A 17,200-nucleotide genomic window follows, 5' to 3' on the forward strand; every position below is an offset into this window, starting at 1 on the left:
TTCATAAGTATCTATGGAAGACACAAAGTTCTGTGCAGTTTTGTGGGGTTTTTCTTTTGGTAAAGCTATCCTCTTACTGTGCTGGCATACTGTCAAGTACAGTAGTGTTTAATTTTGTGACAATAAAGAAGATATTGAAAATATTTCACATCATAGGTCTACACGTAATGTGCATGGATTTTAGTGTTGCATACACAATATAGCTATATATTTGGACTGTCAAAGACAATTTAGTAATTTATTAAACATTGCTTTAAAACAACTTTTTCAAAGTAGTTAATGCATTCACTTAATTTGAAATTTAAACTCTTTTTCCTGTTGTGATTTCAAAGGCTATATTTTACTTTTGTTTCCTTAAAAGAGGGAGATGGATTCAAGCTGAATGCATTACATTTGGAAAGGTAATAAATATAGGCTAGTCTATATATCAGCAAATGTATATTAAGCAAATTCAGAAATGAACTGCTTTAGTTCCAAAACCATGATTATAAGATTCGTGGTATTGAATCTTTTAACCTCCTGAGACCCGAGCATGACTGCTGTGTGCATTTTCCATTTCCTTTTTTGATTTGTAGTTAGAAGCAATGTATGGCAAAATTTGTGGACAGCCGGACTACCTTGTGAAATTTTAAATAATACCAAGCTATAGGAAGTCAGATAAAAAAAAAGTGTAATCAAATTGTTCATTATGTTTCCAGGAGTGTTGGTGGCACATTTCCGGCATGTGTGCCGGAGTTAGGGGTTACTGGCGAGCACGACACCCTTGGACAAAGCCCCCGGACACCGCACGCTCCTCCCGGCTAGGCTGCTGATTGGTACAGATTGTCATGTTATCTCGGCCCTGGTGGATTCCAGCGGCAAAGGGAATTTCTTTGACACTGACTTGGCTTCCAAATGGCGGCTTCCCAGGATCCCATTGGATGAGCCCATCACCGCCCACATGCTTAGTGGCTCGCCCCTGTCAGCCATAACCCATTCCACTAAGCCGGTTACTTTGATCTCTGGAAACCACACTGAACAGCTGTCTTTTACCTCATCCGATCCCCTTCGACCCCAGTTGTGCTGGGACACCCTTGGTTGGTTATACACAACCCACACATAGATTGGGCAACCAACAATGTACTTGCCTGGAGCTCTTTTTGTTCTTCACATTGTCTTAACTCTGCTGTCTCCCCTGTCCAGTCTTGTGTTTCGTTGCAGGTTGAGCCGGCTGTTATGTCAGGAGTGCCGTTGGCGTACCACGATCTGAGGGCGGTGTTCAGCAGGTCCCTCGCCACAACCCTCCCACTTCATCGCCCGTACAGCTGTACGATTGAATTGCTTCCTGGCACTTCTCCTCGAGGACGGTTGTATACACTCTCGGCTCCCGAGAGGAAGGCCACTAGAGTTCATTACTGATTCTTTGGCAGCCGGTATCATCTGCCCTTCCTCATCGCCTGCAGGGGCGGGGTTCTTCTTTGTGGAGAAGAAGGATGGCTTGCTTAGACCCTGCATAGATTATCGGGGCTGAATGACATCACGGTAAAGAATAATTATCCTTTGCCGTTGATGTCCTCAGCCTTCGAACTCTTGCAGGGGTGTCTGTCTATATGAAGTTGGACTTACGCAATGCCTACCACCTGGTTGGTATCAGGAAGGGGGATGAGTGGAAGATGGCATTTAACACGCATAGGGGGCACTTTGAATATTTGGTTATGCCTTTCGGATTGGTTAACGCCCCCACCCTCTTCCAGGGGCTTGTGAATGCTTAGAGACATGGTCAATCTTTTTGTCTTTGTTTATCTTGACGATATTCTGATCTTCTCCCAGAATATGCAGGACCATGTGCAAGCAGGTGTTCAGCGGTTGTTAGAGAACCGGCTGTTTTTCAAGGCGGAGAAGTGCACTTCACACACAGTCGGTTCCATTTTTGGTTCCACTCGGACCCGTTTAAGGTAAAAGCCGTCTCCGATTGGCCAACCCCAAATTCTCGCAAGGCATTGCAGAGGATTCTGGGGTTCGCCAACTTTTACCGGAGGTTTATTTGCAACTATAGTCAACTCGCTGTGCCTCAGTTCGTTGTGGAGGTGGATGTGTCCGAGGTCGGTGTTGGAGCGGTCCTTTCTCAGCGCTCTCACTTGGATGGGAGGCTGCATCTGTGTTCATTCTTTTCGCACCAGCTGACCTCCACGGAATGGAATTACGACATTGGTAACCGGAAATTACTGGCTGTCTGGTTGGCTTTGGGCGAATGGCGTCATTGGTTAGAGGGTTCGGGGATACCTTTCGTGGTTTGGACTGATCACATGAACCTAGAGTACATCCGTAGCGCTAAACGTCTAAACTCTAGTCAGGCTTGCTGGGCCTGATTTTTAACTCGTTTTGATTTCACCCTCTCATATAGTCCTGGCTCCAAGAACGTCAAGCCCGACTCTCTATCTCGATGTTTCAAAATCAAGACCTCCTCTGCCCGAGCGGATACCATCCTCCCTTCTCCTCGAGTGGTGGGCATGGTATCCTGGGAGGTGGAGGCTAAAGTCACACTGCATCTCCCACCACCTGCCCAGCGGGCAAACTGTTTTTTTCCGCGAACATTTCGAATGCACGTCCTTCTGTGGGATCATTCGTCTAATGTCACCTGCCTACTCGTACCAAAACGCTCATTAGACAGCATTTCTTGTGGCCATGAATTGCACAGGACATTCACCAATTTGTTACCCCCAGCTGGGCTCCTCCAACCGCTGTCGGTGCCTTCGAGACCCTAGTCACACATCGCCATGGATTTTGAAACAGGTCTCTGCCCCTCCCATGACAACACAGCCATTTTGACTGTAGTGGACCGGTTCTCGAAGGCGGTTCTTCTGTCACGGTTCCGGCATGTGTGCTGGCTTTAACTGATGTTTGTTTTTCTCTCCATTGTGTCTCACAGGTGGAGATAATCAATCTCGAGGAGACGCTGGTCACGGTGATGAGTTACATGCCCGCTGCCACCTGCCTTCCTCTAATTGTGCTCTCTTCTTATTCCTCGTGTTTCTTTCTTCGCCAGTTTATTGTTCTCTGTTTCTGTTCACATGTGCGCTGTTTACAGTGAAGTCTAACTCTTCTCTCTTGTGTAGTTGGAATAAGCTCGAGTATCTGTTGGTTGCCTGTCTATTGAGGTGTGGTTACATGTCTGCTTGCATTCACTCTCACCAGTTGGTGCCCAGGACTGTGGTGGAGGATTCCTCGATTTCTGCCTGCGTCTTGGGAGATTCGTCTGGGCTTCGCTTGCACCTCAACAGCTTCTTCACGGGCTCGTATATCTGTGGTTGCTGGTCGATTGAGGTGCGGTTACCTGTCTGCTTGCATTCACTCTCACCAGTTGGTGCCCAGGACTGTGGAGGAGGATTCCTCGATTTCTGCCCGTGTCTCGGGTGATTCGTCTGGGCTTCGCTTGCACATCACCAGCTTCTACAGACTCTCATCTGAGTACTCCAGACTTCCACAACGCACACATTCCCCATACGAACACACTCTTCACTAACCTGTGGCAGCTCGCTGGTTCTCAGACTTCTTCAGCTGGCACAGGGTGTGCCTTGACTTGACTTTTGAGAACTTGTGAATAAATACTGTTGAACTCTCTCTCTCTCTCTCTCTCTCTCTCTGCTTTTGGGTCCTTTATCCTGCCCACTCCCCAACCTTGACAGTTGGTTATTCATGTTTTTGAGAAGTTACAGACATTACATCTGAAATTAGCTTAATTAATTCTGATTAAAAGTAATGGCCAACATCATCCAATTACTGCCAACAATGTTAAAATTAAATTAAACATTATAACTTCTGAATCGATCTTCTGATTACCATTGTCCCATTTCTGCAAAACATGCTGAGTGGTCCAAATATCATCTGAAGCCTGAAACTGAACATTTGATAGGAAGTCTGGATTAAATGCACTTAGCTGCATAGAGAGCTATAGGATGCTCCTTTGCTACCTATTTAGTAAATTCCTTACCTCCAGTGTGCTGTCTGTCTGCATTGGTCTCAGAACAGTTTGAAATGCACCTTATTTTCATCCTAACTCCATATAAGGCATCTGAAAGCAACATTTTTCAGCTTTTGAATGAACCCATTGATTCTCAGTGTGATAACGCACAGTAAATATAGGATTTCTAAAGAAAAAATGCAATAAGGTACACATTAGTGTACACTGTGTTTAGCAGCGTGGTAATTGGCAAAAAAACGCTCAAATGTAAAAAATGGCATATCGGATGAAACTAGAAACTCTGTGATCAGCTCCATGTTGTTTTGTCACATGACGTCGGAAGTTTAACCCTTTACTGACAGCACAGAGTCTCCCGAACTGAGATTAGTTAGTTTTTTTGCATATAACAAAGCCAAAATATAACGTCCACGTATGTGCACGTGGGGTTGCACAAGGTTAAAGATATTTAGAAACTCTGACAAGATAGTTGCAAGTAAACAAGATATCCTCGCATCTTTTACAAACTACCACTTGAATGAACAGTTGAGTACCACTTTGAATGAATGGTTCTTGGCCAGAATTAGATCAAATATGCAGAGTACTGTATTACAGTACTTTTCAGAGCAACAGGCCACACTGTCTTGTGGAGAAGGGATAGAAGAGAGTACACAATGATAATTCCCAATTTTGCAAAAAGCATTGTGCAACCTTGCCAATAGAGAATGTACGGCTTGTGTAATATTTTCAGTGAATAACAACTTAAATTCTGGTTTGTTCCTAACACAAAGCTATCACATGGTTTCAGAATACTTTAAGTATAGCACATTTGTAAGTCATAGGGACTACTTTTATAGTGCTTATATTGTGCTTTTTTGTTCTTTTGGGAGCACAGGAGCCCATGGTCACTGTATACTGTATTTCACTGAAGCGTTCTTCCTTTTTTTTCTTTTGTGTTCCAACAAAGAAATATGCCCCAGTCTCACCTATTTATTGTTTGGGAGTTAAATGGAATACTTTGTTCATTGTCATCCTGCCTTAATGGCAACCTTTCATTTCTCTCTATTTTTAAAGGAAGCCTTAATTGTCTGTTGATGTAGATGTTTTTTGTTAAGAAATTCTATGAAATTGACAGTTGTGTCGAGCGTATGTGAGTTCACATACTTTGAAGGCATAGCCTTCCACATGCACAGAAGCCTTTAGAACAATGCCATAACCAGATGTTCACACGGTTACAGTTTAAAAATAGGAGGACAAGTGTGTTTATGTGTGTGTCCACATGTGTGCTTGGAAGTATGTATGTATGTATGCATGTATACCTGTATTTGCGCTCTCCTGTATCTACAAAAAATCATTATTTTCCAACCGTACACGTATGTCTTCACACCTGTGTCCTAGTTATTCATCTAATAAAATTACTACTGCCTTCCAGTAACCCACAGGAGAGATCTTCAGCCCAGACAGATCTGGGACTGATATTTCTTCTACATGGGCATCGGACTTAGGTGTTTATAAATTAGGTGTTTCCTAATGATCATCTCTTTACTGAAATTAAATATCGTCTGTGGTTACATTCGACACATGGCAAGAATTGAAAATTTTATATATATATATATATATATATATATATAATATTGAAAGCATATATTGGATTTACAATATTCAATATATAGTATATATACAAATATAGGGGAGGACGGGGCTAGTTGTCCAACTGCGCAATTGTGTGTTTTCTCTAGCAGTGGTTTTGTATGTTGGTTTCAAACACCAAGTTTAAAGTTCTCTTAAATTAGAATCATTTTTCTGAATTCCACCCTCCGAAGTAAATTTTCACTAGCATAATATTTTCATTATAGCTCTTGGGTAAACAAGCAAACATAATTAAACCACACTGGCATACATTCTGCCGAGTTTCAACTATATTATAAAGCCGTATTTTTCATAAAAGTCAGGATGTGCTCATGTTGTCTTATTTTTATCAGGGCAGGTTTTCACATGTGTTTTAAATGTAATTAATTTATACAATTTATCAATTACAATATTTGTTGGCTGAAACAGTGTTTTTTTTTTGTTTGTTTTTTATGTTACCTTTTCCATTTTTTGGTGTTTCTTGAATCATTTTGTGCATCATAATTGTTTTATTTTTTAAATTTAAAAGGCCTATTAATAGACTGTTTAATACAGGTGTAGATTTTGCTTTGGTGGCTGTGAAGGACGTAAATTTCAATGTTCACATGAAACTTACGCCACTTGTTTAATGGCAAGTTCCATACTGACATCTTGCCCCATATAGTGTGACAAAAATCCCTGCTATTTGGGCATGTTGTCATAGAAGGTTAGTGTGTGTTCTATGAATTGTATCTTCTGGGCAAAAATGGTGAAAATGTTAAATAGCTTTTTTTCGTAGCTAAGACTTGACATATTCAAAAATAAACCCCTGGGAAATATTCACAGACGTAGTGTGAGAACTAGCCCCAGTCTCCCCTATTCATAAACCAGTCAGTTTATTCACTAATTATTTAGGTGAAATACTGCAAGTGTGTAAAGCAACATGATGTACTATAATATACTAAGCAAAGCTATTGCCTCTTCACAAAGAATTTCCTCTGTTTTAAGAGGAGACATCTATCACTATAGTATTTAAAAGAAATCATTGCTGTTTGGTCCAAACTTGCATAACTAAATTAATGCATCTTTCAACACAATGCATGTTTTTCTCAATGTCTAATGTTACAGAGAGAAAACACCAGATGCTTCTGGTTTGCATATCCTGAAAAAGGGTTGTTCCAGAGGTGATAAATTATGGTTGGTGTATAGTAAGTGTCATCCAGAATTAATTTTCACCTATATACCTACATGTATATAGGTGTTGTACATGGCACAATAGTGACATGTAAACCTACAAGAAGGTTTCTGTCTGTCCTCTTCACTTCAATAACTGTCGGTTTTGGTTCAGCTATGAAATCAGACATCAGAAGACTACAAAGGACAATTTGGACTGCTGAGAGGATTATTGGTTGCCCCTTGCCCCCCCTTCAAGAACTATACACTTCCAGACTGAGTAAAAAGGCTGGAAAAATCACTCTGGACCCCACTCACCGTGCCCACTACCTTTTTGAACTGTTGCCTTCTGGCCGACGCTTCAGAGCTCTGAGTACCAGATCCGTCAGGCAGAGGAACAGTTTTTTCCCTCAGGCTATCCATCTCATCAACAGTTAAAACTGCCCCATTGAGCAATAACTATGTGCAATACACAGTTTAGTCTTTTTTTAAAATATTTATCCAACACATCCAACCTCTTCTGCCATTTCATTCCTCTGGGAAGAAAAAAAAAACTAAAATATTTGTACTGTACATAACAGATAACAGATTTGTATTAGATTGCACTACGTATGTGTATGTGTGTATGTATCTATGTGTGTGTCTGTGTGTGTATGTACGTATGTGTATAACTGTTTATTTATTTATTATTATCTACACTACTGGTCAAAAGTTTTGTAACACTTATTCTTTATTATAATTATTTTTTTTTTTTTCCACATTTTAGAATAATAGTAAAGTCATTAAAACTATGGAATAACATAAATGGAACTATGGGAATTATGTTGTGACTAAACAAAATCCAAAATAAATCAAAACTGTGTTATATTTTAGCATCTTCAAAGTAGTCACCTTTGCCTAAAATTTTCAGACATGTACTCTTGACATTTTCTCAACCAACTTGTTGAGGTATCACCCTGGGATGATTTTTAAACAGTATTGAAGTTCCCATCTATATGCTGGGCATTTATTGGCTGCTTTTCTTTATTATTTGGTCCAAGTCATCAATTTCAAAAACTTTTAAAATTTTAGATTTGTAATGAAATAAATTAATATGGTGGCACAAATATATTTTTGTCTACAAAACTAATTTCAAACATTTAAGCATACGCCTTCAGATCAAAAGATTTTTAAGATCATGAGAAACATTTCAGTCAAGTGTTTCAAAACTTTTGACCGGTAGTGTATGTCTTGCTGCTGTTTTTGTATTGTTGTACACTGGAAGCTCCTGTCACCAAGACAAATTCCTTGTATGTGTAAGCATACTTGGCAATAAAGCTGATTCTGATTATTAAGAAAACATTCCTGCAAATACTGTATAGTTCTTATAGGCACGCCATGGTTCCATGAATGAGACAACTCTCTTAGCTGCAGTTAAATCCAGAGGTAACGTGAGGGCAACCACATGTAGTGTAAAAATTCATAATCTCCTCGGTGTAACTGAGAGTCACTATCTATGAATGGCTTTATTAATAAGCAAAAATTATGTACCATATAATGGAATTTAATGCATTTAATGCATGTTCTGCTCTTTTACTGTTTATCCACTAACTGACTCTGGATCACTGTAATGCCTTTTTTTTTTTTTCGAATTAGTTCACAGTCTAAACTCTTGCGGACAATTGTTGATGTTTGCAAGTTCTGCTGTACTAGCATAAAATGTGGGAAGGTAATATGAGACCTCAAGGTTTGATATTGTGTAATTTCACTAACCTTATGTTCAATCATAACCATTGTCTTCACTTTTAGACTAAAGCCTTAACCCAAAGCTTTATCTAAATCTTACACTAAATCTTATTTAAGTCTGTCTGCTCTAATTGTGACTGAATGATTCTTTCAAACATGCAAACCCATCACTTTTAACAAACACACACATATACACTAAACTGCAGCTGACATTAATGTTGCTAAAGCTGGAATTTGATGATCTATAATTGAAAATAATATTTATGTATACACAGTCAACTAAAGAGAATTTGTCGATTATAAGTAAATCTATTCTGGTCAGGCAGAAAGTGAATATTATAATTAATGAAACTGTTAAAAGAGGCTGCCCTAATAATAAGACAAAAATAACTAAAATAAGATATAGGCATAATAATAATCACAAATAAGACTTTAGAGGTTTAATATGATGCAAACAATTATTTCTAAAGAAGCTAAAAGAATAATCAAAGTAATGCTTTACAATAAGGTTCCATTCGTTAATGATGAACAATATATTTTTTTTCAGCATTTATTATTCTTTGTTAAGGTTAGTAAATAAAAAACAATTGTTCATTGTTAGTGCATGCACTGAAAAAAGGGAAAGCAGCTCTATTGAAAATACTAAACCAGAACACTTGAAATCAACTTAATATATTTATGTTTGAGATGAGAACATAATTATATTGTGTTAAGTCCAAGTGATATTCAACAGAGTGATATGATCAAATTGCAATGAAATGTTCAAATGAATTCAGATTTCTAACGGATAGTGTTCACTCAATGTGATTTTTACTGCTGCTTGCGTATTTAAAATTAGCTAATGCAACACTATGCTTTAGAATTTGGCCTCAACTTAATTTCATTGTGTATAATCCTATGTTCACTTAATCCATTTGTGTTGGGACTAGGTGAATAATATTTGTATTCTGTATTGCTGAAACCGAGCAGGGGATTTACATTTCCATGCATACTTTGCATTGGACTGAACTGGGAGAGTAAATCTTAAAATTAAGTGAAATATGAACGTATTTCTACGCAAAATGAAATAAGTAGGAGACTTGTTAGTGTTTAATGTTCTGTTATGTTGGCATTTGGAGGAGTTTTTGTCATGTTGAATTTTTTTGGAGGTAACCATTGTGGGTAAGGGTGGAGCTATTGGTTAGGTAGAGGTTGGGTACATTACTACTGAAACATTAGTGTGTATTGTTGTTTAATGAAGCAAATACTGAGAGATCATAGGTGTAATGACTAATTGGGGATCTGAAAACTCTCAGCAGCACCATACTTGTTATACAATACAAATATTTATATATATAATATGCTAATGTGTTTGCTGTTAGTTAGCATCAAGCTGCAAGGTTCAATAGACTAGTTTGAACAGATCAACTTTAAGTTAGGTTAACTCAATTAATTTTGCTACACAAAATATTTGAGTAGAGCCTACATTTTAATGTCATGCAGTCGAAGTCAGAAGTTTACATACACTTAGGTTGAAGTCATTAAAACGCATTTTGTAACCACTCCACAGATTTAATATTAGCAAACTATAGTTTTGGCAAGTCGTTTAGGACATCTACTTTGTGCATGACGAGTAACACGAGTAATTTTTCCAACAATTGTTTATAGACAGATTGTTTCACTTTTAATTGACTATATCACAATTCCAGTGTGTCGAAGTTTACATACACTAAGTTAACTGTGCCTTTAAGCAGCTTGGAAAATTCCACAAAATGATGTCAAGCCTTTAGACAATTAGCCAGTTAGCTTCTGATAGGAGGTGTTCTGAATTGGTGTGTATGTATTTTAAGGCCTACCTTCAAACCCAGTGCCTCTTTGCTTGACATCATGGGAAAATCTAATAAAATCAGCCAAGACTTCTGAAAAAAAAAATTGTGGACCTCCACAAGTCTGTTTCATCCTTGGGAGACATTTCCAAACGCCTGAAGGTCCCACGTTCATCTATACAAACAATAGTACTCAAGTATAAACACCATGGTACCACGCAGCCATCATACCTCTCAGGAAGGAGACGCATTCTGTCTCCTAGAGATTAACATAGTTTGGTGCACAAAGTGCAAATCAATCCCAAAACAACAGCAAAGGACCTTGTGAAGATGCTGGAGGAATCAGGTAGATAAGTATCTATATCCACAGTAAAATGAGTCATATATCGACATAACCTGAAAGGCTGCTCAGCAAGGAAGAAGCCACTGCTCCAAAACTGCCAGAAAAAGCCAGACTACAGTTTGCAAGTGTACATGAGGACAAAGATCTTACTTTTTGGAGAAATGTCCTCTGGTCTAATGAAACAAAAATCGAACTGTTTGGCCATAATGACCACTGTTATGTTTGGAGGAAAAAGGGTGAGGCTTGCAAGCCGAAGAACACCATCCCAACCGTGAAATATGGTGGGTGGCAGCATCATGTTGTGGGGGTGCTTTGCTACAGGAAGGACTGGTGCACTTCACAAAACAGATGGCATCATGAGGACAGAAAATTATGTGGATATATTGAAGCAACATCTCAAGTCATCAGCCAGGAAGTTAAAGCTTGGTCGCAAATGGCTCTTCCAAATGGACAATGACCCCAAGCGTACCTCCAAAGTTGTGGCAAAATGGCTTAAGGATAACAAAGTCAAGGTACTGGAGTGGCCATCACAAAGTCCTGACCTCAATCCGATAGAAAATTTGTGGGTAGAACTGAAAAAGTGTGCGCGAGCGAGGAGGCCTACAAACTTGACTCAGTTACAAAAGTTCTGTCTGGAGGAATGGGCCAAAATTCCAGCAACTTATTGTGAGAAGCTTGTGGAAGGCTAACCAAAATGTTTGACCCAAGTTAAACAATTTAAAGGCAATGCTACCAAATACTAACAAAGTGTATGTAAACTTCTGACCCACTGGGAATGTGATGAAAGAAATAAAAGCTGAAATAAATCACTCTCTCTACTATTATCATGACATTTCACATAAAAAATAAATAAATAAATGTATCCCATTTTCTCCCAATTTGGAATGCCCAATTCCCACTACTTAGTAGGTCCTCGTGGTGGCACAGTTACTCACCTCAATCCGGGTGGCAGAGGACAAGTCTCAGTTGCCTCCGCTTCTGAGACCATCAATCCGCGCATCTTATCACGTGGCTCGTTGTGCATGACACCGCGGAGACTCTGCATGTGGAGGCTCATGCTACTCTTCGCAATCCACGCACAACTTACCACGTGCCCCATTGAGAGCGATAACCACTAATCGTGACCATGAGGAGGTTACCCCATGTGACTCTACCCTCCCTAGGAACCGGGCCAATTTGTTTGCTTAGGAGATCTGGCTGGAGTCACTCAGCACACCCTGGATTCAGCACACCCTGGATTCGAACTCGCGACTTCAGGGGTGGTAGTCAGTGTCATTACTTGCTGATCCTAACTGACCTAAGACAGGGAATGTTTTCTATGATTAAATGTCAGGAATTGTGAAAAATTTATTTTAAATATTTAAATGTATTTGGCTAAGGTGTATGTAAACTTCTGACTTCAACTGTATCAAAGAAACTAATTTTCATTGTGTGGGATCAGGGGTGTAGTTTCCAGGGGGGATGAGTGGGAGGTAACCCCCCCCCCCCCCAGTAATCAAAACAAGCAAGTAATACCATGATCAATTGAAACATGTAGATGCTTCACGCTGCAACCCCCCCCCAATATTCAAGCCAAATCTATGCCCTTGAGTGGGAACAATGTCCACAATTGAATTTTGTTACGCCAACGATTTTTTTTCATTGTGTTATTTCACATTGTATTAACTATCAGTAGGCCCCAATCAGCTCTGATCTTGAACTTGTTAATGAAAAAGTAGATGTTGCATTAAAAAAGGTTGGACACACATGGAGTAGCCACTGTCATCTGGAATTATTTTAATTTTTATATTAGAGATATCTGCTTTGGGTGTCTGTTGGCTTTAGATACTGTTTGCACAATTGTTTAACAGAAAGGTTAATGAACAAATTTTAGCAGAATGTGACTGCAAGGTGAGTTATGAAAACAAAAATCAGATTACTTTAATTAATCATTAAAATAATTGTCACATTTCACATGGTTGACCGATATGGGTTTTTCAATGGCCGATGCTTATACCGATATGTAGAGTGTAGGATGGCCAATGGCCAATATAAATGTTGATAAACATAATACAATAAAACAACAGCAATTTAGATGTACACAAAATTTCTAAAGTGAAACACACTTATTTTATGCAATATATACTAAATTTGAATAAATATGAAAGAAAAAAACTTGAAAACAGAAAGTTTTGACTATCCATTGATAAATCTACTGGTAGATTTTGGAAATGACACAAGGGAATGTTAACACTTCATTAGCCAAGCAAGCAAGGTTATTGGCCGATGCCGATAATTGCAAAATGGGCAAACATTGGCCGATTCATCAGCCTGGCTGATATTTCGGTCTATCACTACTCAATTAAAAAAATATATGATGATAAAAGCCCTAATCCTGGCATTCCATTAGTGAAAGAAAACAAAGTATTTCAAAAGTACAGTGAGAGTGCAGGAACTTAAGAAACATACAGTAATGCATTAGTCTGAAAAGATTAGCATTTTTCTTCTGTAAAATGTCATCCTTTTATGTTTATACAAGGGCACTTGAAATTGCACTGGGAATGTTAAAAGATAACACTGCAGACTAATTAAAAAATAACATCATCGTCTCTTCTGTCCTCCCTCAATCTTTTCTTTCCCTCCCTTTGCATTCCTATCCTTGACAGATTGAGACGGCCCTGTCTCCTTATCTCTCCATCATGCTATCCCTCCATCACAACATGTCTGTGTCACTTGGTGCTCTCACTCTCAATCTGTCCATCATTCTCTCTTTCTCTTCTCTGAATCCTTACATCAGTGAAACTTGCTGACACTTCCTGCAAACTGGATCTTTTTTCATCACCTCTCTCTCTCTCTCAATCATCATCTTCACAAGAAAATCTACTAACAAGTATCAGATCTGAGAAAACACACTCTCTGATTTTCACCTACACACCTTATGGATATTTGCAGACACATAGGTTGAAATCGGAAGTAGAAAAAAGCATTGTTATTAACCATCGTGTTCTGTTGAGACTGGCATTTCTATCTTTATGTTTGGGGTCCCTGAGACCCCAGTGATGTATGTGTAAATATAATGATATTTTTTAAGCTTTAACACTGTTTTATCGTGAAGTAGACATGCTCTTTTCAGAAATGTTCGGTGTTCATTTGACCCTAGCAAAAACACAGAAGAAAAATACAAAATAACTGGCAGGAATGCACTGCTTTTCATACTAATCAGATAATCTACAGCATTTAAAAATGGATTGCATTTATTCATGTTTTATACCTGGGGTCTGATTAGAAGTTATGAAGTATCAACCAACTTCAATGATAAGTATGTTTGTTGAGCTTTTGTAAAACGGCCTTAGGTTCTTTCCAAACAGAACAGAGGGTTAAATAAATACACAGTGTTTTTCCTCATAGAAACAAGTGTGAACTGGTCTTTAGTCCGCTGAAATGATACTGGTCTCTGTCATAGGGCTCTATAATGTCCCTTAATATATGCTAGGAAATGTCACACATTTATTGTTGGCATGTGGCAAAGAGTAGGCTTATATCTTTCCAACACACAAAACAGGGTGTCCTGACATGTATACAGTATATATACAGTATATACACTCACTTATCACTTTCTAAGGAATACTGTGGTCATAATAAAGAGCCCGATGTGGTCTTCTTCTGTTGAAACCCATCTGCCTCGAGGCTCGACGAGCATTCTGAGATGTTATTATGCTCACTTCAATTGTACAGAGATGTTATCTGAGTTACCGTAGCCTTTCTGTCGGCTCGAACCATTCTGGCCATTCTCTGTTGACCTCTCTCATCAACAAGGTGTTTCCGTCCACAGAACTGCCGCTCACTGGAGGTTTTTTTGTTTTTGGCACCATCCTGAGTAAACTCTAGTGACTGTTGTGTGTAAAAATTCCAGGAGATCAGCAGTTACAGAAATACTCAAATCAGCCTGTCTGGCACCAACAATATTGCCATAGTCGAAATCACTGAGATCAAACTTTTTCCCCATTCTGATGGTTGATGTGAACATTAACTGAAGCTCTTGATATTAAAAAAATAAATAAAAATCCTGTTCTGCATTTTCACTTATCTTGTGATGTAGGGTACAACGAGGCTAAAGGCCTCACAGGGTAAAAAGCACTTTTCATTTTATTTTCTCCCAAAACACTAAACAGCAACAAAAACTACCTCAGTATTTTCCTTAACACCTGTTTGTCACTTTACACTGCAAAATATTCCTGATCGATGATATCATTGCATGCAATGTCTAAAGTTTGATATTGAGGTAATTTTATTTAATATTTAATATATTTTTTAATGTTGCAAATTTATGTAGCTAATGAGAATCCCTGAAATGATCACATTTATTTTTAGACAAAATACTTATTTAGCATTTTCAGTTTTGTTCAAGGAGATTAAATCAAAAGTTTTTTAATAACTGTCCAGTAAGTGAAAGAATAGTATTGGGGGTAAAAAGCCCCCCTGTTGCAGAAACTAAAGGCCTCCATAAAACACATTGTTTTTCTTAAGATGGGCGAATAAATTTGTTATTATAAAAGGTTTATGGTGGACTTACATTGACTGATCCAATTACAATGGAGATTAATTTGTTTATAAAATAGTTGAGATGTTATGAAATGCCAAATGTGATTGAAATGAACAGAAAATGGTTAACCCTTTTTTGAAGTGGTTATTTTGAAGAAGTATAATCTTAATTGTTTAGTGAAAAAAGCATCTTTCTGCCTCAAATTATTTACCTAATTTGACAAATATTGCCCTATAACTATTGTCTCTATATTTACACGATATCACTTTAATCCCACTGGTGGCCTTTAAGTGTGGGGTAAAAGGCTCCTACACCTCCTTAAAAAATTGTTTTAATCAAAACAACCTTTCGTTTTTATTTATTTTCACACAAATTATATTGCTCCATCAATATTCAATTAAAAAAAAACTTTTTCCCAATGTTGATACACTTTTCGACCAGAAAAAGCACAGTTTCCTTTAGCCCCGTTGTACCCTACTGTTCTGAAATTTGGTATGGTACCACACTGCACTGTAAAAAGCAAAATTGTGCAGTTACACACACACACACACACACACACACAAAACAACTTATGAAACAGAAATGCGTAAATCTTAAAATTATTATTATTATTATCTTTAGTTTATCTTAAAAATGCTACATCTATGTGTTATGACTCTTAAAATCACTCAAATATTGCCAGGTTGATTCAAACGAAATTGACCTGAATAAAACCAGTTTTTATTCATATCCAATTTTGATGTTACCACAAAAAAAAAAAAAAAAAAAAAAAAAAAGCTAATTTTTAGGTTACCTGACAACACTTAATCGCTTGCTTGTATTATTCTATTATCATCATCGGTTTGTATAATATTATTAATATTATTGTATTCTTTGTTTTTATTCTCCCAAAATAAATAAATGTAAATGTAACGAATACCGGCAGCAACATGTTTTTTTTCTCACACTCTTGGCGGCAAAGCGGAGCTAATCGCTCGCGCGAGGGAATGAGGGTAACTGCATTCACAACGCTACACTTCACTCTGCGGTCACACTTACCAGTGGATGACACACTCTGTGGTTTCCTCCCGTCTGATGTTGCCCTGTCTCACCGTTGCCTCCGGGCGCGAGGTGATGAGTCTTGCGGATAACGGTTTTCAACGGCACAGTCACGCGCGCGGGAGCAAAACAGGAGGCACGAGACTCTTAACTACATAGCGCGCGCTGTGCGGCATTGTTCCACACGCACATGATCTAGCAAACTGTGCAGTCATGTCAAAGGACAAATGTGTAAGTGCTGCCCATGATGTCAATGGGCAGAAATTAACAAATAAATGATATTGTTGACGCGCGCATCTAAGGTCGTCATACTGTTCAGTACTCACCTTTCATAAATCACGATAGTAATATCTCATCCAACAAAGCGCTATTTAACCTACATTTTTACCACCTTAACACAAGTTAAAACACCTTCAGCTGTGTGCGAGTGTGTGTGGCAGAAAGAGAGAGAGAGAAGGGTAGTGAGATTGAATTGTACTGAGATACAGAGGAAAATTGTAGGCATTTGTATTCCTTGCTCGTGTCTTACCTTTGTGAACACCGATGGCCAAAGTTAAAATCCAGAGCCAAGTCATGATGAAGCCTTTCTGCTTCTCTGCCACTCACTCACCATCAATTAATCCTCTTTAAACTGGACTCTGAAATCCCATGAACCGGTTCTGATAATGACATTCACCGGACGCATGCACGCATTCACCGTTCATTCAACACATATTTGCCCCTCTCTCATCAGCAGAATCGAGCGTGATGTGTGTGGAGGAGGAGACCACTGGATAACTGCAAACAGCCCTCACAGGAATTCTTGCTTTCTTTCAGCATATCTAAAAAAAAATTAATGTCGAGGAGAGACGCAGCGCTCTGAGATCACCGGAGGACTCGCTCGGTATTGCGCTCTCTCTCTCTCTCTCTCTCTCTCTCTCTCTCTCTCTCACACACACACACACACACACACACACTGCTTATACGCTGTTCAATGGCACAGCACGATACGTCAGTAACAGCAGATCATGTAAAACATCTGGACATGAAAAGTCAGGTCTTTAATTTCT

The 17,200-nt window shown here is 38.7% G+C and overlaps 1 protein-coding gene across 5 annotated transcripts in view; it reads right to left on the reverse strand.

Annotated features, from left to right (window-relative positions):
- The window catches only part of LOC127442779 (kin of IRRE-like protein 1), a 74,058-nt gene extending 57,125 nt beyond the window's left edge, over positions 1–16,933 (reverse strand). For 4 of the 5 annotated variants that reach the window (XM_051700963.1, XM_051700962.1, XM_051700960.1 and 1 more), the window contains exon 1: positions 16,681–16,933. In XM_051700963.1, the coding sequence (XP_051556923.1) occupies positions 16,681–16,726 (46 nt within the window). In that variant the 5' untranslated portion in view covers positions 16,727–16,933. Of the gene's footprint in view, positions 1–16,151; positions 16,216–16,680 lie in introns of those variants that run through there. The other variant, XM_051700964.1, reaches the window with a different exon arrangement.
- Positions 16,934–17,200: the final 267 nt, after the last annotated feature.

Source organism: Myxocyprinus asiaticus, chromosome 6 (genome assembly GCF_019703515.2).
Source record: "Myxocyprinus asiaticus isolate MX2 ecotype Aquarium Trade chromosome 6, UBuf_Myxa_2, whole genome shotgun sequence".
NCBI lineage: Eukaryota > Metazoa > Chordata > Actinopteri > Cypriniformes > Catostomidae > Myxocyprinus > Myxocyprinus asiaticus.